Genomic DNA, 24,423 nt, shown 5'->3' with positions numbered 1-24,423 from the left:
TTTCTGTGATCTAAAATATCTTTTTTTTCCATAAAAGGCCTGGTCCTGTTTGTGGAATTCTGTATGATGGATTGTTATTATTTTTTTTTTTATCAAACCTAAACATCTTGTAAATTAATGTTCATGATAAGCATGCAATTTTAATGCCATTTGGGATTTATTTTATAATTAGATTTTAAATTGTCTGTTTGATTAAAGTTATCTTAACATGTTAACATTTGATATGCTGGTTTATTTATACTTTGGCTACAGGGTCTACATTATCCACAATACCCGCTGTCTGTACTGATGCATTGCAATCCGTGTGTGTGTGTGTGTGTGTGTGTGTGTGTGTGTGTGAGTGTGAGTGTGTATCTTGGATTTCATATTAATGATGTTGAACATTAACAACAACATACGGACAATGAACAACGGAATTGGTATATATGTTAAGGGTATATATTTTTAAATGGTACAGCACATTACAGTATATGGATGAAATGACAATAAACCCTCTTACCATTACAGGCTATCAGCTTAGACAAAAGGTACCATGTTGTGTTACTGAATTAGTTAGTTACAGCTAGTTTGTTATTTACAGATTTTTCTTCATTAGCAAATACAAAATCACGTAATGCTACTAGGTGATTTATTGTTGAATAAAAATAAAATAAAATAAAAGTGTCAGGGGATTGTGTTCTCTTTAACCCCAAAATTCTGCTGCAGAGTTCACTACTAGCTGCACTTTAATCGATTTGACCACCAGATGTCACTAGCGCTCACTGTGTTGAAAGGTTTTTAGTAACGTAGGTTTTTTTCCACCGATTAATTTCTGAGGAAAGTTTAATTGCTTTAAAAATCGTCGTTTTTCCACTCCTAATGTACACACACACAAACTGAAGCAAGTGGAAGACCATCAGTGTGATAAACACACAGTTGGAACATACTGTTGGTGATGCTACTGCAGTAGCCACGCCCATTGTTGCCGTTTCTAAACCGGAAACGACAGAGTGATGTGAAGAATCGTTCGCTTGCAGGTGCAGGGAAGAGGAGTAAGTCCATTTAAATATTTACAGAAGCGAATATGATTTAACAGTAATTATTATACAGAACTACAGTATCCAGCATGAGGGGGTTTCATACCCGTCGTAAGTGAAGTCAGTGCAGCGGAATTCTGCAGATGAGGCATGTTTCGGTTTCAGCCATGACAGTACTGATGTTATTTGGCGCCATTAGTTTTTGAATAAGTTTCGTTTTGAATCATAATCATAATTTGTTTTTAAGTAATTTAAACAAAACATATACCGAGATGTTCTAATGAAATGAATGACTATTTCCAAAACGGAAAAGTTCAGACTTGAAATGTCACTTGTGTTATGGCTGAAACTTCAGCTCAACCTAAAACAACGCACATTACATATAGCTTCTTCTCACCATTACTCGCGATTTTCTTTTCCTGTATTTGTTTCTTTTAGAATGTTTTTACGATGAATAAAAGAAAGACTAATGTCCTGCATGCTGAAAAGCCTGCAAAAGTCCGCAGGACAGAGGGCCAAGAGGATGAAGAAGTAGATGATGAATCAGGCTTCTATCAGGAGCACCATTTCTCCACCTCGGTCTGTCATCCGAGTCATTATCTCTGTCAAAGACTGACACAACTGACTCCACTCTTCTTTGAGCTGATTTTATGGCTTTTGTTTGTCTGTCTGTTTGTTTCAGAGTGCTGGGGATATTGGTGTTATTGAGAGCATCACTTTGAAGAACTTTATGAGTCATAATTTGCTGGGCCCTTTTCAGTTTGGACCAAATGTTAATTTTATTGTTGGAAATAATGGAAGTAAGGACAAGGCTTTATATACACTATTTCAATTCATTAGCATCACGCTGAATTAATGGTTCAATAACAAAGCCGAGCCGACCAAATGTCTTAACAGATACACTATATGGCCAAAGGTATGGAGGTATAGACACCTGATCATCACCTATATATCTTCTCCAAATTCTATCCATAATCATAGTCACACCCAGTTATCTAGATTAATTCTGTATGCTGTAGCTTTTAGATTTCTCTTGAGTGGACTGAACAGGTCAAAACCAAACATGTCCTTCCATGACAATGTTTCTTTGCACAAAGCAAGGTTGATAAACACGTGGTTAGCCACGTTTGGTGTGAAAGAACTTGCAAAGAGCCCTAACTTCAATTCCACTAAACACCTTTATGATGAATGCAGACTATCTTCATTTCACTAATGCTGTTGTGTGTAAATAGGCAAATCTACAATCACATTAAAAAGGAGATCTGGTAGATGGTCAGGTGCCCACAAACCTCTGGCCAAATATATAATGTTTAAAAGTGGTGGCGAACAGCACTACTGATTACTGACTAATACTAATACTGACACTTTTAGCATCTATGTGATGTTATTTGTCATCATTTATTGTCACTTTTAGGTGGGAAGAGTGCTATTCTCACTGCTCTCATTGTTGGCCTGGGTGGTAAAGCAACTACAACCAACAGAGGAGCCTCTCTGAAGAGTTTTGTAAAATATGGAGAAAGGTGGGTCTTTTTTTTTTTTTAAACATATGTCATAAGTTAAACATAGGTTTTTATGCTTTTCTGTCATTTCAAATCCAGCTCTGCAGAAGTCACGGTAAAATTAAAAAACAGAGGAAGCGATGCTTATAAAGGTGATGTTTATGGGGATTGCATCTCCATTGAGCAAAAGATCAGCAGCGATGGTTGCAGGGCATGCAAAATCAAGAACAAATCTGGTAAAAGAAAAAAAATATATATATATATTTTGCTGACCAATATGCTTTTTTGTTTAATTAAAAATCAAGCTCAGTATTTCTCTGTCTTCAGGATATATCGTGTCTGCTAAAAAGGAAGAATTAACAGCAATATTGGACCATTTCAACATACAGGTATTTTTTTATTTCTTTAATGAGTTACATATTTTTATCCCACTTGTAGCATATTGAGCTTTCAGTTTGTGATTTTACTTGTTACAGGTTGACAATCCAGTCTCAATCTTGAATCAGGAAATGAGTAAACAATTCCTCCATTCAAAGAGTGAAGCAGATAAGTACAAAGTAATTATTTAGAAAACGACCTACTGGCAAAGTAGAATTGACCTTGAAATAAAGTAAAGTTGAATCCATTATTTGACATGTCTTAGTTATAGTTTTAAAATTATAGTGTTTATAGTTTAAAAAGATGTCTGGTTTAGTTTGCATGCAGTCTTTTTGAATCACTACTTTGTGGCTTTTATTTACAGAATTATTGTCTCCTTTTTTTTAGTTTTTTATGAAGGCCACTCTGCTGGAACAGATGAAGCGAGACTACATTCACATCAAGCAAACCAAAGCTTTGACGCGGGAACAAGTGGAAAGGCAGGAGGAGGTACTTGTGATTTCTAAGACTGTTATTACTTTAGTATTATAAATCAGCTGATTCCTGTACTTCTTTTTTGGATTTTTAGTGTTTGCGAGATCTCAAACAGTTGTTTCTACAAAAGAAAGAAAAGTATGAAAGTCTATCAGCGCTTGAGAAAATGAGGCAGACTCTGGAGGATTTAAAGAAAAAGATGGCATGGGCTCTGGTACATTTTTTTCCCCTGGTTGCTTGATACATGTTAAACAATGTAAAATTAAATATTAGACATTACCATTAAATTTTAATTTGAACAGGTAGGAGAAAAGGAGAGAGAAGTGCAGCAGCTGAAGGAACAAATTGATAAAGAACAGAAGGATGAGCGTAATGAGAATAAGCTGCTGGCCTGTCGGGTATGTGCTGTAACAGTATGAAAAGCTGTAACTGGTGCACTCCTGAACTCAAGACTGTGTGTTATGTGTGTTTCTATTATGTATATATAAATGTAAATGATCTAAATTTCATGTATATAAATAATATACGTACTGAAAGGTTTGCCCTTTGTTTTCTAGAGCAAAGTCACTCATAATGAAAAGAAATTGCACGATATCCAACAAAAGCTTGGAAAAGTGAAGGAGGAGGATGAAAGCTTAGCAGAGGAAAGTCGTAAGCTGAAAGAAAATGCAAAGGTCAAGCGTAAACACCAGAAGAACCAGGAAGTAAGTTGCTCTCCTAATTTATTTTTTTAAACGACCCATTGTTCAATCATAACTCAAATGCATTGCTAGTATCTGATTTATATGGTCCTGTTTATTTTTTATTAGATGGTGTACTTTCGTGCTGAGAACAAATTAAAACAATTTGAAAAAGAGCAAGGCCTTCTCCGGGAGAGAATTAATAGAATAAAAAACAGGTGAGGTTTCATTGGGTAAAGCCATTACAGAGTGATGTGAATATTATTATCTTACAGTGCCCTCCAGAATTATTACCTCTGTATGACAACGGTACGAATGAACACTTTTAACGTGTCATACAGTCAGCGGTGGATCGCTAACCTAACTAACATCTAAGGTGCTAATACAGCACACTAATTTCCCACTCTGCCATTTGTAAATTAAAGAGCATTTTCCTTTTTTTTGGGGCAATAATGGGAGAAGGAATTATGAAGCAGAGCAGACACAGCGGACGAAGAAAATCTCTGCCCTTAAGAGTCAGCTGGGAAAATATGAGGACGAATCTACAACCCTTAATCAAGGAATCATGGAGAAACAGCAGTCCCTTTTCAAAGGAAGAGAAGAATATGACAGACTAAGGTAATACTGGTACAATATCAGCATTTACTTTTAGGAAAAACATTTTTTAATAACTTATGGCACATGCCAACTGGCATTAAAATACTTTTAAATAATTATCAATAATCATTCTATTATTTTTTGCATTTACCTAAATAAGTGTTTCTGTATCGTGTGTGGAGAGAGATAAAACAAATGTAATTTTCTTTCTTCTATTTAAGCATGGAGCAAAGAAACATCCAGGTCTCTCTGGAGTCCAAACTGAAGAGAAAGAACCAGCTCACAGCCAGCAAATCTAACAGAATGAGACTATTTGGTGATCATATGCCAGACTTATTGGGGTCAATTGACAGAGCACATACTCAAGGACGCTTCATTAAGAAACCTGTGGGACCAATAGGTGACAAGTATATTTATATTAAGTCAAATGTTGTGTATAGCTATGTTTACATTTCATCACAGTCTGTACCAGAACAGCTGAAGTACTGTTCATATTATAAATGCAACTCTAACAGCTGCTAAAGTTTTATTTTGACAATTTTGTTTTTTTGTGTTTAGGTACATTTTTACATTTAAACTTATGCAAACGTATACACATTAGATGTCTGTTTATGAGACTATGCCATTTATCTTTCAAACAAAAATGGAGAAGTCTGAAGTAATTTTTTGCTTTTATATTTATCCTTTGCCAGGTGCATGTATCAGACTTCGCGATCAAAGTTTAGCTGTGGCTGTGGAAAGTTGCTTACGGAGTTTCATGAAAACATTTTGCTGTGACAATTACAAGGATGAAAGGGTTTTACAGGGGCTGATGTCTCAGCATTTTCCTAGAGGCATCAGACCCCAGATTGTGGTGTGTGCTTTTACAGAACATGTTTACAACATTCAAGGCCGGTATGTATTTCGCCTCTTATCTAAATTTTGTTTACTATCAAAAATGTATAAGAAATATTCCCTGAAATGTGAACTTTACAATAATAGACATTCAACTCTCAACCTGATGAAAACCCAAACATATTAAACTTGCGGTTACAGTCGTGTGAAAAAGAAAGTGAATTCTTATAGTTTTACAAATCAGGACATAAAAATCATGTGGAGCTGCAGGTGGCAGAGTTGAAGATGCTGAAAATGACATTGGAAATGACGAGGATGGACAAGATTAGAAACGAGTTTACTAGAGGGAACACGCACGTAGGACGTTTTGGAGACAAGGTGAGGGAGGTGCGATTGAGATGGATTGGAGATGTGCAGAGGAGGGACATGGGGTATATCGGTTGAAGAATGCCGAGGATGGAGCCACCAGGAAGGAGAAAAAGAGGAAGACCAAGGAGGAGGTTTATGGTTGGAGTATGGACACAGATGATCTGCTGTGGCGACCACTAATGGGAGCAGCTGAAAGAAAAAGAAGAACAGGAAGATAAATTGATTATCAGCAATTGTGACCAGCTGTATAAAAGCAGAAATTTTAGCAGTTTGCTGGCATGGAACATTCAGATGTGTGTTAACACATCACCAAGGTGGATAGACAGCCATTTCCATACCATTTAAAGTCTATCATTCTATAATGAGGAATATTTTTCACAGGTGAAATGCATTCACTGTTAATGCATGTTAATGTTAAACATACTGTTTTTTTTTTTTAAGTTTTGCCAGAAGAAAACCTCATCTCTTTGAATAGAACAAGGCAACAAGGCTTAGGTTTGCAAAGTTGTATTTGAACAAACACAACATTTCTTCAACAATGTCCTTTGGACAGACAAGATAAAAGTAGCCATAGTGCACAGTGCCAGGTTTGGTGAAAACCAAACCGCATATCTGCACAATCGCCCCATACCATGGTTGTGGAGTGGTGATGATTTGAGCTTCTTTTGCAGCCACAGGACCTGGGAAACCTGCAGTCATTAAGTCGACCATGAACTCTTCTGTATACCAAAGAATTCAAGAATCAAATTTGAGGTCATCTGTTCGAAAGCTAAAGCTTGGGTAAAGAAAAATTTTATGCAGCAGGTCAATGTCGTGTTGTTCATCTGAGGTTGTATTTACCTCATTCAAAGACCTGTTAGGGACCCAATAATTATTTTTATGTCCTGATAAATATAATCGTAAAATTGAATAGAGTGAACTTTTTTCACACGACTGTATATTATTTTAAAGTATACGTGTTGGTGTATAGGAACATTAAATGCTGTATTGTTCAATATTTTTAACATATGTCAAAATGAGCTATTAACAGATACACTTCTAAGTTTATTTCCTCATGTAAGTCCAAAATATAATTTCAGAAAGCAATACATTATAAACATTTTAAAGCTTTTAGCTTGCTCTATTGCTGAGAGGTAGCTACAGGTTCTTGGTTGTCAACTGGAAAGTATTTTTCCTCACATGCTCTCTGAAAATGTAATTAATGATTTTTTTTATATTCCTGCTTGTTTTTTTATGTTATAAGAGGTGTACACCACCCAGAGTTTCCATCGGTTTTGGACACTCTGATCATTGACAATCCGGTGATCACTAATTGTTTGATAGACATGCGGAGTATTGAATGTATTCTTATCATCAGAGTAAGTATATTAATATTTGCAATATTCAACAAGCCTCTGAATTAATGTTATTTATATTCCGTTATGTAGTTATAATCTAATTATTATTAAGATAATTATTAGGATGGTGTTTTTAGGGTTTCTTAGTAGAATAACAAAAACTATAAGCTTTAAAAATTATATTTGTTAAATCTGAGCTAATAAAATGTTCAATGTAGGAGAATGCTGTTGCCAGAAGAGTCATGCAAATGCAGAAACCACCTAAAAATTGTCGTGAGGCCTTCACTGCTGAAGGTGATCAGGTTTATTTCAATCGTTATTACACCCCCGACAAAGAATTCGTGGCTAAGTACCTCACCGGGGATCCAGAGGCAGAAATTCGGCAAGTAGCTTTCTTAAAAGATGATACGCTGTTTGGTAGAAATAAACTACGTAATTACTTTTGAAATTATGTAACTATTTTTAGCTTTGAATGTCTGCCATTATTTTTAGTTTCTTTTGCTAAACTGCTAGTGAATATGTTAAAGTTTCCATGATTAAATCTTGATTAACATGTTAGATTTTATCGGTGCATCCTCAAAAACAGAATATAATGTAATAGCTCATTTTAATTCAAAAGTTTAAATTCTGATATTCTATAAAAAATATTACATTTATGTTCATATTTTCGTATTTTTCTTTTTTTTATGACTCAGTTGAGATATTGTCCATGAAAATGTGTGATTGAATCCATTGTTTGCATTTTCTTTTCTGAATGTGCAGTCTGGTGCAGTCAGAGGTGGAAAATCATCAGGCACAGCTATGCAGATTTCAGGTTCACTTAAACTCTGTAAGGCAGGACATTCAGTCCATGGAGGAGAGGCTGCGCAGTTCCAAAGTACTATGCAGAAAAAATCAGGTACTTCCTTAAGCACCACTGTAAGTTCTTTAAAGTTCTTTAGTTTTGCTATCACAGGTAATATTGCTTTTCAGGAGAATATTAAGTTGGTATTCAGACAGATTTAAAAAAGCTGTTGCCATGTACTGAATAACATACGTATTGGTGACAAATATAAAATTTCTCAAAATCTTTAAGTGTCAAACATTTCTGTTTAGGATTAAATACGCTATGATTCTTAAGTTCTCTAAGTTGTCTAATTTCTCAGTTTTATTGCTCCTTGAACAGCTATTGTGTGGAGATTTAAGTGTTCAACGCTTTTTGTGTTTTGTTCATGCACAGGAAGATATAAATAAGGTTAAAGCATCAATAGTTGAGCTTGAGAATGTTGAGGAGACCCAGACTGAGGATGTCAGTTTACTGGTATGTATTCTGTATGCAGTAACGTTTACCTGTATAAAACAGGTATCTCCTCAGCGACTAAAAATTATCCCATTTTTCTAACATCTATAGGAAGAAGAGTGTCTGGAAAATGAGCAGAAAATTGAACTTGAGAAAAAAAATGTAAAAGAAGCTAAAAGTGAACTGGACAAGCATAGTAAGGCAATCATAGACCTTGATCGACTATACAAAGATGTTGAAAACAAAAGGGAGCAACACTCTGATGAAGCGGAGCAACTGAAGGTTGGTGGGAATAATTGAATTATGGCAATAAATATGGAATGTGCATATGGCAAAATGTGCAGGTCCGCTCATGACCATCATCTTTAAGTTGCTTGTGTTTTGATCAGGAGGAGCAGGGGAGAGCTGAGACTGAACGCAATAAACTTGAGCAGACCCTCAAGATTTTGGAAGGAAAGCTCCAGGCACATCAGGACAATATAAATGCCATGAGAGAGAACCTCACCAGCAGAGAAAAGGAAAAACAGGTATTAACAAGCAATCATATACTGTCTCATGATTTTTAATGTGTTTGTAGAAGTACACTATTAGAATTGGAATTTTTAATAAGGCTATAACTGTATAATAGAGTTTTCCTTTTTAGCATGCGTCCCAAAAAGTAAAAAAGAAATTATTATTATCCTGAATCTCTAACGCTTTCACATTCACATCCATGTTCTTTTATTATTACTTTGTTTACATTTCTAGGTGCATTTTGTTTAGGTGCATGTCTTATCTCTATTAATGTGTTTTCCTTCCTCTTATTAGTGTGCTATTACTTTTACCTGCTTGTTTTGTGTAGCTAAGCCCTCCTGTTTCTTTCTTCTAGGCAGAATAAACGCTCTGACTTGCCATTACCTGAATACTGATCTTGTTTTGGCCTCATGTTTCGGATCTGTTTGTAAGCCTATACATAAGCTTATATATAATAAAGCTCTCTTGGTATGTGTAGTTGGCATCTTAGGCGGAGGTGTCTAAATATATTTCCTGTTGAACAGTTTTTTCCTTATGGTGATTTAATGTAATTGATGATAACTGCTGGTAATTTACAGTACATGTTATTAATAGCTTTCCAGTCCTAAATTTGCTGTTAAGATGTAAAAAAAAATCCTGTATAATCTAGAATTGTTGAGTAGGCATGTTTTATTGATAGTGGTCTTGTTTTTTTTTTTTTATAAATAATATTTAACATAGTTGGACAATATGCTGTTGAAGTTTTATGTAGTTGCAAAAGAGATTGTTTTCTGCAAAAAAAAAAAAAAAAGTCAGATTTGACTGGGATATACTGTTAATACAGACTACATTATCAATGTGTTGTAAAAAGTCTTCTTCATGGATCTATCACATTTTCTCTCCTTTTCATTAGGACTTTGAAGAAAAAGCCAAAAAAATCTGCCCTATTTCACAACAGCCAGATCAGAGTGCAAAGAGCATTGACACAGAGATCATACGTCTGCGCCAGAAAATCAGCTCTCAGGAGAGCACCCATGGCAATCAGGAGCAAGTGATCAGGTATGAGTCCTTCTTACATATTACCTAAACTGTTATTTATTTATTATTATTATTAATGGAAATAAACTCTGTGATTTGGCTTTTGTTACTCGACAGGGAGTATGCTGAGGCTCATAGTAATTATAAAAACAAATCCAGTCAGTTGAGAGATCTGAAGAAATTTATTGATCGTCTGGACAACATCATGACTGACAGGCAGGCTCGATACAAAACCCTGAGAAGGTAATGTGAGCTTTACTGTGTGATGAGAACACTAAATAACTAATAAATATATGAAATATTACCATAAAAATGTTAAGTTTAGAATCAATCATTGAATATATATAAAATGTATAAAATGTCTCTGCTGTGTTCTGACAGATCCCTCTCAGTGAGATGCAAGTTATACTTCAACAATTTCCTCATAAAGCTGCACTGCTGTGGGTCCATGATGTTTGATCACAACAATGAAACACTTTCCATTTCGGTATTTTTTTTATTTTTAATTTTACCATTCAATTCCCAACTAGAGTGTCATTCTTTCTGCATTCTTCTACGATGATGATGACCAGATGTAGTATATATAAAATTAAATAAAAAAGTAGGCAGTAAAGAGATCAAATAGATACTCAAATTTATTATTAGGATGCCAATGATTGGCTAATTAAAATGGCACAAGGCCCTGAATATAATAAGTTTATATTATAAGTAAAATATAAGTTTTGTGTGCACACAATGTAAAGCATGTGGGATAATGTTTAAGTAAGGCCATCAACCTATAGAGCTTATGCACAGTATATGTGTGCACATAATGTTTTTTCCATTGTAGAACTTGTGCATGTGTGTGCGTGTGCGTGTGTGTGTGTGTGTGTGTGTGTGTGATGTGTGCTATGTTCAGGTTTGAGGTCAGTGTGTTGTGTTTGTGTCAGCTCTGTCAACTGTCAGATCACTCTTTGGCTCACACAGCCTCAGTAAAAGGACAAAAACACATAAATAGCCTAGCTATAATAACACGCAGGTAAGAATCATCATGCGTGACCTGACAGTTCCACCTGCCTCCACTCCTTCAACCGACCATCAATCACACCCACACTTTAACACCCATATTTAAAGTTATAAAGCATCACATCTATATGTGTAATAAGGATCCCTTGCAAAATAAAGCCATTAGAGGCAATGAATATGTGCCTGTGAACACCAGTGTTGTGGTCCTTTCAGACAGGAAGCAAAAAATCTGTATAACCTGAATTTTTTAAGAAATTATACTGGAATATAATTTCAGTATAATTTTTCTGTATAGGAATGTTAATGTGTGTATTTGTGTGTATATGTATATACATACAGTGCCTGCCAAAAGCTCAAAAATACCTATTCTTTAATCTTCGTTGAGGACACATGCATGTTCCTTTTGTTTATATGCAACAAACGATGTAATACAATGGTATAGATATTTCCTTTGACTAAACATATAAAAATTTTATATTCTTATCAAACAGTTGCTCCGATATAGTTGCTATAGCATGTTACGTGTGACCACGTTTTTTTTTCATTTCACTTGTCTATTAAAGGTGAAACCACCAGGTCGTGAGAATGACAATGTGAATGACATGCGTTCTCTGTCTGGTGGTGAGCGCTCCTTCTCCACAGTTTGCTTCATTCTGTCCCTTTGGGAGATCACAGAATCTCCCTTTAGATGCCTGGATGAGTTTGATGTCTACATGGTATGTCAAATTTTGTTTTTGTTTTGGTGCACATGTTCATACTTGTTTTAATTCTATTGTTCATTGGCTGATATATTTGTATGTGTGAAGTTTGCATGTCTTTTAATAAAATAAATCTTATTTACTACTAGGCAAACAAAATGAGCTAATCGACTGAATGAAGACTGTCATTTATCCTATGCTGATCTGAATAGCTAATAAACTATAGGTCCTATAAGCAACATATCTCCCTCTCTATTTCTTTGGATAAATTCATGTAGACTTCTAGGAAGTTTTCAGCGACATCTATGAATATATTATCCAAAGATATTTTGCTAACTAGTGCTGTGTTTTGTCTGATCTCTGCAAAACTGGTGCCAGAAATATCGCAAGGTGTTTATCATGAGATGTAACTCATTGCTTTCATTATATACTTTAAACACTATGAAGATAAACACCGTTCCTAGTGATTCTAAATGCATGGACTCCCATTTCGTTTCGAGTTGGCCACTGTGGCCAATCACTTATATGTGTAAAGTTAATCAAATAGAAAGCAGAAAAAGTCCTGACAAAAATATTTTTCAAGGCTGAGTTACCATTATGCAGTAAAATTGTTCATATATTTGTACGAGAGCCTGAACAAAGCCCATTCCGTATCCACCTGTTCATCAGTTTGTGAAGAATTCTGTACATTAAATACACTAACTCAGAAAAGCACTGTTTGATTATAAGGAAACTCTAACCCGTATTTAGCACATGGCAACAGTAGAACATTTGGGTATACTTATAAATGTAAGACTTTTTTCTTCTAATTTTTTTTTACATTTTACTTCCAATGGTTGATGATGATGCAGGACATGCACAACCGTCGGATCTCACTGGACTTGCTTCTTGAGCTATCCGAGCGTCAGCATCTGCGGCAGTTTATCTTCATCACACCACTGACCACCAGGTAGAGAACTACAGGCACCTCAGTGTTTTCATATAATGCAAAAAATCCATGAAACTAAAATTTTTTTTCCTACAGCCACCTGCCTCAGAGTTCTCATATTAAAATCCATCAGCTGCAAGATCCAGAGAGAGAAACAGAGGCGGCTGATTTGGTGTAGAATTGAGAATGCACTTTATACTTTATACATTTTAAATGTTTTTGTATTGTATTTTATTTATACGTTTTTATGTACTTCAGCCATTTTACAGAAAAGCTTTGTTAAAAGCTAAAAAACAAATGTCATAAAACATAACTAAACCAGTTTTTCTATCGTCTGTTTTTATGTTCCCTGATGAAGGGGGGGAAAAAAGGGAGAGTAACCAAAGTTACAGTACACTTCGGTTGAAGGAATTTTTGCACTTGTAATGTGTTTTTATAAATATACAACGTAAGCACAAACTTTGTTGTGAAAACAGCCCATAGACATTTTATTGATTGGAATCACGATGTTGTCAGTGCAACCATTACATATTGTGTTTAAGACATGCCACAAATAAAACACAAACAACATACTGCACAATCAAATTTCAATTTGATCATTAATCATTTTCATCTTAGGTACAGATATTTACATGGAAAAGATATACACCTGTAATTTGGGGATTTACAAACACATTATCATTATTCTTTTTAGTTACTTTATTATTATTTCCTAAAGGAGCACGGCTAGAATCCTGAGCCTTAGACGACATGCAGTGGCTTGATGCTTTCTTTTTTGTGTAAAGCAAGAAAACAGTAACATCACATTTTCCAGTTATGCAAAAATATCGAATAGATATTACTGTAATCAGTGGGATAGTACATTCCTAATTTTAGGGTTCTAAAAGGTGATCTTTTTGGTATGAGATTCGACCATTTATTTTTTTATGACATGCATCATAAGCAATATTGCAACCCAGGTTCTTTATAGCCTTGTTAACATTAAAAGCATGTTCTTCTAAGCAGGGTATCTTGCAGTTGTCATTTATTTAGTGTGCGTGAGTAGCAATATGTTTGTTTCAGGTGATTAAATTAAGTTGTGGCTCAAATTATTAGCAAAATCAGACTTTTCCTTTAAAAGATGCAGTATTACTGCATAAACAGTGTTAATTTAAATGTCAACAGTGTAGAAATATTTTACAAAAAAAAAAAAGAAAGTTGAAAAAACTAAATTTCGAGTGAGTTTTTTTTTTTTACCAAGCACATTTGTTGTTTGATTGCTTCTTTATTATGTGGAGGATAAGCATTAATACAGTCCTCCATAGAAAGTACTTGTTACGTGGGACAACTGACTTCAAATTGAATCACTTGCATTCATACAGGTACACACTGACATGATTAATGTGTAAATAAAAGGCAATATATGTGACATGGTTGGGCAGTTGTCATTTATCTTCCAGTTTTACATATCTGTTTAAGACAGAGTTGTTGATTTATTGGATACATCAAATAGTACCTAATACAGTGCCAACTTGCTGTGTACGATAAAAACGATATATACTGAGTTGGCAGTTTATTAGGCACTAGGAAGGTGTAGCTGATGAAATGTCAACTCTGTTTATATGAGTTTACAGCTACTAGAGTCTTCACACATAAAAGTTAAATTGGTCCAAGACAAGATGCACAATATATCATTGCCCTTACAGATAGCTTATACAAATACACACTGTAGTTTTTTTTGGGAGAAACATGCATCCAAGGGAAGATATCTAATGGGCTGATGAATCACACATGGAAATCTCGCACATCATTAGTATTGTTGAAGTTATCATTTATAAGGCCTCCTTATATTTTTTGTCGAGGTTGCCAAAAAGAAGAGATCAAGATTGAACTTTACACTTAGTACATGCATGCAAATAACTTACATTTATAATCAGGTACAAGCACATTTGGGAGGCTCATTTAACCCCTTTACCCTCCTTGATTTTTAAGATCATACTGTTTTGATAGAACTTGAAACATTTAGTGTGACATTTGCTTTTTACTGCCTGAACCACTGTAGGAAATACAGTAACAATGGTGGTAATAACGATCTGTAAGCAATTGTAGCTAGAAATGTGATGCCTACTGTGGAGCACTTCACTGACTAACGATGGAAGAATGAAAATGGCTCATTTATTTTGCACACCGTACATAGTTGCAAATTTGAAATTAAATTAAGATTTGTAACTCTTAGCATTTGACATTCTCATGCATACTAGATTTTTCAACCACAAGAAGCAGGTTCGTCAGAATAGTCCATATATACGTCATCATAATCTTGTGGAAATTGACTGAACACGAATAAAACTTTTCAACATATTCAGTCCAGAGCATGCTGACTCCCATCCCCTCACTTTTGCATGTCACACTGCAAAAGCAGTACAATAGATGGATCACTCTTCGCTGCTTCCTTAAACTCATCGAGACTGATTTGGTCATCGTTGTTCTTATCCATCTTGCTAAAGATTCTATCCACCCTCTGCTCTGGTGTCAGGCCGTCTTCATTCATCTTCATCATGATTACAGTGCCAACCATTTTGTAAATAGCCTTTAAAAAAAAAAAAGGAACACACGTTATATCCCAAACCGCAACCTTTCTCTTTGCACTCCACTCAATTAATTTATTTAGTAATCCTTATTCTCTAAAATGCTTGACCTTACTTGAACCACAGCCAGCTTTATTTTCTTTTCTTTTGGCAGTCTTCTTTAATTTAATTTAAATAAGTACTTTTGAGCACATTTATTTCTAATTTCTAATATCCATATAGTTTTGCTGAGAATCTCTTGCACAGTGTATCTGCCTGTTTTACGTATATCGAGGTGAGCTTCAATGCATTAGTGAAAGGATTCTACAGTATAAAGTCAGAAGAACTGACGGTTCTATAATTACTTTTTTCTATGTTTCTAGTGTTAGAAATATTCTGATATTCAAATAAATTGGCTCCTGGACATTTGTTGCATGTTTATAACCTAACTTCAACACAAAAAGCTGGATTGGGAAACACTGATCACACAAATAAGCAATGTTTCATCTCAAGTTTGGTTTTTATATCAAATATTCCAGATCATATTTCAAGATAAGTGCCTTTTAAAGCTACAGCTTTGAAATTAGATTCTGCTTTACGCAACAAATCTGTTAAATGAATAAACAATAAACAGAGCCCTCACATTTATCTCTGACTTACAAGGCCAGTTGTGCTTATTCGACATTCTCAAGGTTCCTTTTGTGACACTTATTTCTTATTTCATAATTACCTTTTTCCATATTTTTTTAAACAAAAGTTTGCTTCTGTTAAACTGCCTTTGATCTGTATGCCTGCCAAAAGCAGGTTCTCATAATGAAGCAGTAAGATGCACATTCACTGCAACTGACTGCAACGGAAAATGCACCTGTCTGATAAGAATCAGATTTGAAATGGTTCAACAATGTATTTTACACTAAAATTATTTAAACCAACATGACTTTTAACTTGTATATACATGGTTCTGATAAAAAGCCCAATTAAAGAAGAAACACAACAGTCTTATATCCCATCAAGTTGCATGTTCAATTGATGGACTACCTTGGGTACGAGGGTTGTCCTTTAATTATTCTGTATAAGCTTATCTGTGAAATTCTGTAAATGTATTATAATATTAAAACTAATAAACAGAATAGTAGAATGTCTAAATACCTCTATAATTTCCAGCATTTCCACTCGAGTGATTTTGCCATCTCCATCTAGGTCATACATGTTGAAGGCCCAGTTAAGCTTCTGCTCAAAGCTTCCTCGTGATGTGATGGACAGGGCACAAATAAACTCTCTGAAGTCAATAGTACCATCCCCATTCTTATCAAAGGTTCTGAAGGCATGCTGAGCAAACTTTGATGCATCACCATAAGGAAAGAACTGTGAAAAAAACAAGCTCAATTATTTTTGTCATAAGGTGTTAAGTCAATAATGTTCCCTAATACATATTCAATATGTTCCAATATCATAAAAAAACAATGTAGTGCTGACACTTCAAGAAAGCACTGACAATCAAAATAAAACATTGGGAGTATTGCCCTGTTAAATACATTAAATATTTTAGATACACTAAGGTGTACACATAGGCATATCATCTTGAGAGCATCAAATACAGTAAGTAATTGGTTTAGTAGATATCAAATATATGGCTTTTGGGTGTGCATGTGGAGAACAGAAGGCTCTCGAACAAGAGTTGATTTACACACGCATTGCTAAACATTGCAGAGAAAAGTCAAAAACACAGTCGAACCAGGACACTTAAATAATTGTCAAAGCAAATAAAATCCTGAAAAATGACACAGAGTCAATGCAGAAGTAATCTCTCTGGAAGCTTGTCTCCCTCGCATTATTGTAGGAAATTAAAAAAAAAAGGACAGCATCATAGAATGTTCCATTTACAAACCCAGATGAGTGTAATGAACTGTATGATTCAGGTAAATTATATATATATATTGTGAAATACATTGTGATGTTGTTCTAGTTTTTACAGCTGGTTGGTTTCTTGCTGAGTGAACATATTTAATTGCATTGTGGTGATTGATAGACAAGCCCATTATGTAAGATATATTGCAATTTAATGAAAGACCATTAAAATTTACTCACCTTAACATACAATTGCTGGAATTCATCCAGGTTCAGTTTGCCGCTGGGGCAATCTTTCAGGAAACCTTTGTACCACTGTTTGAGCTCATGTTCATTAAATTCTGTGTTTTTCACCAGGTCCTCCATCACCTCAGGGGTTAACTTACTGTTCTGTTTCCCCATGATCTTTGTGGAAAAAGAGCAGAATGATGATACATTTATACCTGTTCGTGAATTACAATAAAAGGTCTTATAATAAATGATGTAACATGATGTTACAAGTTCCTAATGTTACACCCTCAAAACAAGGCATTTCAAAAAGAGAAGACTTTATTGGGATGAAGCAACAGTTAACCTCATAAGTACGTGGGGCTGTAAAGGATTATTTGACTCAAACCCAAACTGGCTGCTTACAGGACCCCTATATGAGTTTAAAAAAGAAGTGGCATAGTACTAAATATTTTATTCGTCAATTATAAATGAATTATAACTATGTAACACGATGTCCTGGTGGCAAATTAGTGGACTAAAAACAAAGTGATTGGTGTTATAACTTAAATAGGCCTACTGACCAGATGCACATTTCATAATTAATCAGTACCAGATGTGATTATACTCTATTTATGCTTCAGACATTATTTACACATTAGATTATGCAAGCACATTGAAATTCACAGATTGAATGACATACTGTCACATCTGTAAATGGTAGCTCTTTTTCTGAATGGAAGTTGAGTTCAATTTTCATTTATTTTTTATGGCAATTTAAGACTATTAACCATCCAAAGAAAATTGGAGGTGTATTGAAAATATCTGATTATATCACCATAGTGAAAATAAAAAATGATGATGATGATCAACTAGTAGCTCCATTCACCGATTCTTGTTTGGTGGTTTTCTGTTTTCTCCATATTTACATTTATATAAATATTATTTATATTTAAGGGAATACAGCTATTTTTAATGCAAATTACACCAATGACAACAACATGAGTGAAAAGTAAATCGTATAAATGTTTGCATTTTTCTACAGAACATTTCTGTTTGCTATGCAGACTTTTTTGCGTGTAAACAAGCTCGCATGGCCACCACAAGTTCATAAATACCACAATATCACACATTTGTTCAGTATCACAAGTTTCTTGGGGGCCTACAAGAACTAAACAGAGACACACAGAGAGAGAGAGCTTCACTCCCAACAAACATATACAACAAATATCTATCTGAACATAATACCAGGATAATATATATGCTACACTATTCCAATTGAAAAATGCTTATGCGTAAAATATAAAATATCTTAATGCACATAGATATGTCTGTTGTACTGATTAACACACACTGATTGCACTGATAGAAGGGGCCTGTCTTCATCCTCCTCACCATTTCATTTGGCTTGTTTGCTGTCTAACCTGCGCGCAATATTATGTAACAAGTGGAGCGCTGTAGCATTGCGCACACAGAGCAAAAGCAGCCAAAGCTTTGGTGATGTACAAAAAAATGGTTTATTTGATATAAGCAGAAATGGTCTTTCTAATCAGGTCTGCAACGGTAACTAAACCCTCAGGCTGTTATGTAAGACTGCTGAGAGCTCCTTCAGCCTCCAGGCGCTCGGTGAATGACCTTGAGAATAGAAACCATTAGGAGACACAGTGATGTATTGAATCCAACACCCCACATACACACACATAGACTGGGCTGATGAAATGAAAAAAAAAGATGGGTTGTTTAAAATAAGCGCACACTTTTGAGTCTTTGCGTCTTTTGACAAGGCGTAACAGTGTATTGCCTATAATTCCTCCATAGCTCCATGCATAGATTACGCGCTTCTCGTGTGGAAAGAACACATCGATCAAATGTGGGCATGTCAACATGAACATCATATATCACAGCTTCCATTTTAACATGTATTCGAATTGGTTTGAGATGTGCAACATCCCGCAAGAAAAATACGCAGTCACAGATGCGCTGGATGAGAATCACGAAATGTTCGGATGCTGTTGGTTCAGTCTGAGGAACTGCTTTTCTCAGGAACCGCATGAGATTAAACGCAAAACGAGCACAAACAGAATCCGACGCAAATCTGCAGTGCACACTCGAAGCAACCTTGTGTGTTTGATGTCTTGAGCTTTAAGTGAATCCCCCCCACCCCCCCAAAAAAGTAACATCCCGATCACATTATAAACACACACACACACACACACACACACATATATATATATATATATATATATATATATATATATATATATATATATATATATATATATATATATATATATAAATGCTGTGCGGAAAACAGGCCAGGCACCGCAGTCACAGTCTACATGTGAAAATTCTCACTCATTCACAGCCATGCACTCATTCATTCATTACTGCGTCTTAGAAAAAGGGTTCAAGACTAAACATTAGCAATTTGATCGTTTTGCCAGAATAAAAACCACACATTCCACACAAATCGAATGCCATCGGATCGATTTTCACATCTGCACGTCGTGTATAGAGACAAGCGCGTCTTACCTTCCAGTAAACTGGGATTGGGTTTAGTGGAAGTGAGCAGGCTACTGGTGCTACGCGATTCGCCCGGGACCTTTAAGATTTTGCCTGAGCACCTATGGCAGACTCCTCAGATTCGGCTTGTTTTAGTGAAACCGTTTCCCCAGAGCTTGTGGATGTTAAATTTCGAGGCGACAGATCCGTCTTCTCCAAACGCACACGCACACACACACACACACACACTGCGCTGGGCTACGCGACGCCACGCACGCGCCACGCACCGAGCATCACGAATTGAGCGGATACTGCGCTGCGTCTGCGAGCCTCGGCGTGTTCTCCGAGTTTGCGCAAACTGAACGTTCCCTTCTCTCAGGAGTCAATGCAAACACCACGTTAACCGTTATGTGGCCATACATGCTGTGTTGAGGTACGAGGTAGGAGGTTGCTTTGCGCAGGAGACAGATGGTAGTTCATGGCACATCACTTGCATGGGACCTTAATCACTGAAAGCAAAACAGTACCACTGACTGTCTAATACATGATTAATGAATAAACTGTTGCAAGGGGGGAAAGTATGCATCAATGGCTACAATGTGACGTCAGTTTACAGGGTATTTACAAGCAATTGGTTTTCAGTTTTAAAGATTCAGTGCCCATGATCATTTTAGATTCCTGGTCTTGTCTGACAGGAGTGGAGCTTATTCTCATTTTCTGTTCGTCTAGCCCATCTACAAACAAGGTGTGATATCCATACTGTGATATCCATACTGAGTTCATACTGATTGTAAGGAGTTTTTACATGAGTTATATCCTTTCTGGCAGCTCAAATCAATCTGGCCAATTTCTTCAGACTTCCCTTATAAACAATTAACAACTTCACTTATTTATACTTTTGTTTTTCACACCATTTTGTGTAAATTCTATGTGTGAATATCTCAAAAGGTCAACAATTTTTTGAATACTCAAACCAGCCCTTCAGGTTAGCACCATGTCTGAGCATTTTAGAAACCATTGACCTTCTGCCACAGTATGATACAGTTACAGACATCATGCCTTCCCCCTTGATAAAGCACGACTAAAGCTCTTGGCCTGTATCAGCATGATTTGCATTATGTTGCTGCCACATGATTGGCTAATTAGATAACGACTGTACTGTACATAACTACTGGAGGTAGTGGTAGCTCAGTGGTTAAGGTGCTGGGTTACTGATCAGAAGGTTAGGGATTTAAGCTCCGGTATTGCTAAGATGCCACCCTTGGGCCCTTGAGCAAGGTCCTTAACCCTCTGTCCTCCAGGGGCGCTGTATCATGGCTGACCCCAGCTTCCAAGCATGCTGGGATAGGGAAAGAAAGAATTTCACTGTGCTGTTATGTATATGTGACAATTAAAGGCTATTCTATTCTATTCTATTCTATTCTATTCTATTCTATTCTATTCTACATACATGGGCATCTTTACAGGTGTATACATAATAGGAACACCTGTATCCCCATTATTTCAATTATTATTCAATCAGTCATGGAGCAGCACAGTGCATTAAAATAAAGCATATATACATATCAAGAACACTAACATTTAATCAAAGTTTACAACAAACACCAAAATCCTTTTTAAAAATTGCCTTGTTTGAGTATTTCAGAAACTGTTGATTTTCTTTTATTTTCTTACACATCGATCTCTACAGTGGTGGACAAAAGCAAAAAAGATAAAGTGAATAGCAGTTAACTGAGCGGGAACAACTTGTTGTGATAGGTGAGGTCAGGGAAGAAAGGTTCTAGCTGCCAGGAAGGCTGCGGCAACTTAAAACTATTATTTTTCACTTTGCGCAACATATCGAGCATATGAAGAATGGAAAAACATTACTTTCCACTATTTCACTGTTCAGTTTTGCAAAGATTGTATCCACTGTAGTCACAAGGTTTGTAGAGAAACAGGAAATGCTTTTGAACTGTATGAAGTGAAACTTGGTGATGATAAAAATAGTTTCCAAGTTAATTTTGCTAATATAATGACATATCTGAAAGGTTGTGTTTCCTGTGCTACAAATACTTTGTTCATCATGGTCATTTTTATTATATTTACAATAACTGTTAATGTAGTAGTGTATTTGAAAAAAAAATACTTTTAGAAATTATGTTACTTAAATACACTGCTTTTTATTTGTTAACATGATGTGAAATTACAATTTTTGCTACTTTCTTAGCGATTAAACTGTATCTTTATATCTGTAACTGTAATAGAACAATGCGCACCATTCTTCCAAAATATAATTTGTTATTTGGTGCTTTAATAAAGTTGATGTTGGTCCATAATCTCACTTAGGCTCTCAGTTGGTTTAAGGTCTGCTGATATACAAGTTTTATAACCAGATGAATATGATCAGTCAGAATATCGGTCTGCCAATTTACAGTGAGCGTTCAGTTGTGCAAAAACTGATGTTTTTCTAAGATGAAAAGTGGCTGCAAGTAATGCCAGCAAAGAAAATATTAAATAGATTTGGATTAATCCTTATTATACCGCCTGAGATAAAGCTAAATGCAAAATTATACACGATTAATATAATAAAATTCTATTATAAAATATAATAAAACACTCATTGGTGTTACACTCACTGGTGTAAATCCTAAATAAGCTTTTTATATTTTTTTAAATAAATTATGCTTTTCAAACTTCTAACCAATATTTGTCCTTGTGTTTGTAACATTATTTCTGAGAAGTAAGCATTAGACTGAGAAAGCACTAGACCAGTGACCTGCTCACTGAAGGCACTGGGAAATGTGTTGCTGAATATCTCATGGCATGAGAAATACCCACAGGAGGATATGGATTGATAGGATGAATTAATACAGCAGAATCACACATTATCCATAATGGAGATGGCTAAACCACATTACCCACTTGTGACTGGTGACTTAATGGTTACAGAGACAGAACCACACTGTATTCAAAAGAAAGAACACTACTGAGTGTACACAAATTCTTATTATTTTCATAGCTGGAATTGGCAGTGGATTGGCAAAATTATAGGATATAAAATTTTAAGGCCATTATGTGTGATCACAAAAAAGCAATATTAAGACAATGAATAAACTGAGTGTTTACTAAACATTTTGTTCACAGAATCATTATTAAATCAAAATGTTTTGATCAGCAACTTGATTATTTCCTTATTAACTGTCTTACCCAGTTAAACCCCATATTTTATCAATCTATTAATCTTCTAATACTGATATCAAATGTTCATCTATACACATTTCCATATAAGATAGCAGAGGATAGTTTAGAGTTTGTATCATTAATGTTGTTTATGCATATTGCACTGACATATACTGTATATATGCTGACATATACCGTCCATATATCCGCATATATAGATACATAAGCTATAAAAGTAGATAGTGTATGTGTATATATGTATAGTATATGTGACTGTGAATAGACACAGCATTTAGATTTATTAGTTTTAGGCTCTTGGTGTTTAAACAGTCTGAAAAGAAGTTTGATAGGTGAAAAGGTAATATATGTACAATGTAATAACACAGTATGTTGAACTATAAAAGGGGACAACATTCAAACACAATGATTTTTTCATGTTTCCATGAGACAGCATTTTTTCACAAATAAAACAAGTTTCAAGTTTTTATTTTCTTTTTTACAAACCTATATGTGTAGGCAATAATCAAAGGAGTATACTTTCAAACTGGATATGTAGGACATTTAGCACAGGAATAGAAGAACACGGGATTATTGCTTAATTCATTGTACATTTTCAAAAAAGCAAAATAATTAATTGATATTGCATCACATTTCTTTTTTTATAAAGCCACAGTCATCCTTGTTGTTCATTTAGTTTCGTAAGCCTTACCTCCCAGATAATGTTTTATTATTGAGTTGTCTGAGACCATATTTAGTTATAGGCTCTTCCTCTGTGTGCATTTCCTCCTGCTTTTCTCTATAGTGTCTGTAGAATACTTGAATTACCCTGCTGCAGCATAGCACACAGACTGCAGACATCTCATTAGATTAATGTATTCAGCTGTTGGGTGGGGGGCAGCTCCTTTGCCATGGCTACACAAAGAGAGAGAGAGAGAGAGAGAGAGAGAGAGAGAGAGAGAGATGAATTACCATCTCACTCAGAGATTTCAGCATGATTCTGCATTAAACAGCCACCGCCCCAGACTCCTGTGAACATCAATTTATCTGGAAAATTTGTCCATGAAGAGGCTCAATGAAGAATGATATCTGGAATATCACAAGAGCAAATAAGGCCTACAGTTGTTCAATAGAGATACAGAAAGGTGCAGTGGCTAAACAGCATCCTCTTATCCTACATAGAGTAAATGAACTGAGTGCACAGTTTATCCCAGGTAGAGATGTCTTAAAAGACATCCTGGGAACAAATGTGTCTTCTCTGTAATCTACAAGCAACCATGTAATATCGTGCAGTAACAGCATGTGTGTTGGAGTGGGGGAAGAGGGATGCTTGACAGTGCCTTTAGGCTTCATTGTTGTCATGGCAACAGACCCACTGATTGTCGAGGCATCTTGAATTGTTGTAGTACTGAAATAAGGTCTACGATTGCGTATCAGTATTTACCATGCATGTCTCAGGAGTACTTTATATTTGAGAGAGGGAGCAAGAGAAAGAGACCACGCCCAAGATAGCGTCACATGTTTGTCCAGATTGAAT

General features: G+C 35.5%; 2 protein-coding genes across 3 annotated transcripts; one reads left to right on the top strand and one right to left on the bottom strand.

Moving 5' to 3' along the window:
- Window positions 1–901: 901 nt before the first annotated feature.
- Window positions 902–12,945, top strand: smc6 (structural maintenance of chromosomes 6). 2 transcript variants are annotated; one of them, XM_046855456.1, is made up of 27 exons: window positions 902–1,031; window positions 1,455–1,595; window positions 1,699–1,816; window positions 2,431–2,536; window positions 2,615–2,751; window positions 2,843–2,904; window positions 2,992–3,072; window positions 3,281–3,382; window positions 3,462–3,581; window positions 3,670–3,765; window positions 3,925–4,071; window positions 4,177–4,265; window positions 4,510–4,665; window positions 4,866–5,044; window positions 5,337–5,538; window positions 7,091–7,205; window positions 7,403–7,566; window positions 7,947–8,082; window positions 8,404–8,484; window positions 8,575–8,745; window positions 8,853–8,990; window positions 9,869–10,014; window positions 10,111–10,236; window positions 10,375–10,480; window positions 11,562–11,714; window positions 12,548–12,645; window positions 12,721–12,945. In XM_046855456.1, exons 2-27 carry the CDS (start codon window positions 1,467–1,469, stop codon window positions 12,800–12,802), a joined length of 3,240 nt encoding a protein of 1,079 aa, XP_046711412.1. In that variant the 5' UTR covers window positions 902–1,031; window positions 1,455–1,466; the 3' UTR covers window positions 12,803–12,945. The 2 variants fall into 2 exon arrangements, with proteins under 2 accessions (XP_046711412.1, XP_046711414.1); XM_046855458.1 differs by lacking the exons at window positions 902–1,031; window positions 1,455–1,595; window positions 1,699–1,816 and having other exon boundaries at window positions 2,826–2,904.
- A 139-nt stretch (window positions 12,946–13,084) lies between these two features.
- On the bottom strand, window positions 13,085–20,170 carry vsnl1b (visinin-like 1b). Its single transcript, XM_046855459.1, has 4 exons — window positions 19,758–20,170; window positions 17,259–17,423; window positions 16,320–16,535; window positions 13,085–15,193 (listed from the first exon to the last, which is right to left on the bottom strand). The coding sequence occupies exons 2-4, from the start codon at window positions 17,418–17,420 to the stop codon at window positions 14,996–14,998; spliced, it is 576 nt and encodes a 191-aa protein (XP_046711415.1). The 5' UTR covers window positions 17,421–17,423; window positions 19,758–20,170; the 3' UTR covers window positions 13,085–14,995.
- Between the last annotated feature and the right edge of the window lie 4,253 nt (window positions 20,171–24,423).

Source organism: Silurus meridionalis, chromosome 8, assembly GCF_014805685.1.
Source record: "Silurus meridionalis isolate SWU-2019-XX chromosome 8, ASM1480568v1, whole genome shotgun sequence".
Lineage (NCBI taxonomy): Eukaryota > Metazoa > Chordata > Actinopteri > Siluriformes > Siluridae > Silurus > Silurus meridionalis.
Note: the sequence above shows the minus strand (reverse complement) of the source record. Positions and strands in the feature narration are given on the sequence as shown.

What these genes read in the sequence shown, in the direction of transcription:
- smc6 (XM_046855456.1), top strand. Translation starts at nt 1,467, where the DNA reads ATGAATAAAAGAAAGACTAATGTCCTGCATGCTGAAAAGCCTGCAAAA. An exon ending in TGGACCATTTCAACATACAG is followed by an intron (nt 2,905 to 2,991) that starts GTATTTTTTTAT and finishes TACTTGTTACAG; the next exon opens with GTTGACAATCCAGTCTCAAT. An exon ending in GTTTACAACATTCAAGGCCG is followed by an intron (nt 5,539 to 7,090) that starts GTATGTATTTCG and finishes TTATGTTATAAG; the next exon opens with AGGTGTACACCACCCAGAGT.
- vsnl1b (XM_046855459.1), bottom strand. Translation starts at nt 17,420, where the DNA reads ATGGGGAAACAGAACAGTAAGTTAACCCCTGAGGTGATGGAGGACCTG. An exon ending in TCCAGCAATTGTATGTTAAG is followed by an intron (nt 16,536 to 17,258) that starts GTGAGTAAATTT and finishes TTTTTTTCACAG; the next exon opens with TTCTTTCCTTATGGTGATGC. An exon ending in AAATGCTGGAAATTATAGAG is followed by an intron (nt 15,194 to 16,319) that starts GTATTTAGACAT and finishes TTTTTTTTAAAG; the next exon opens with GCTATTTACAAAATGGTTGG.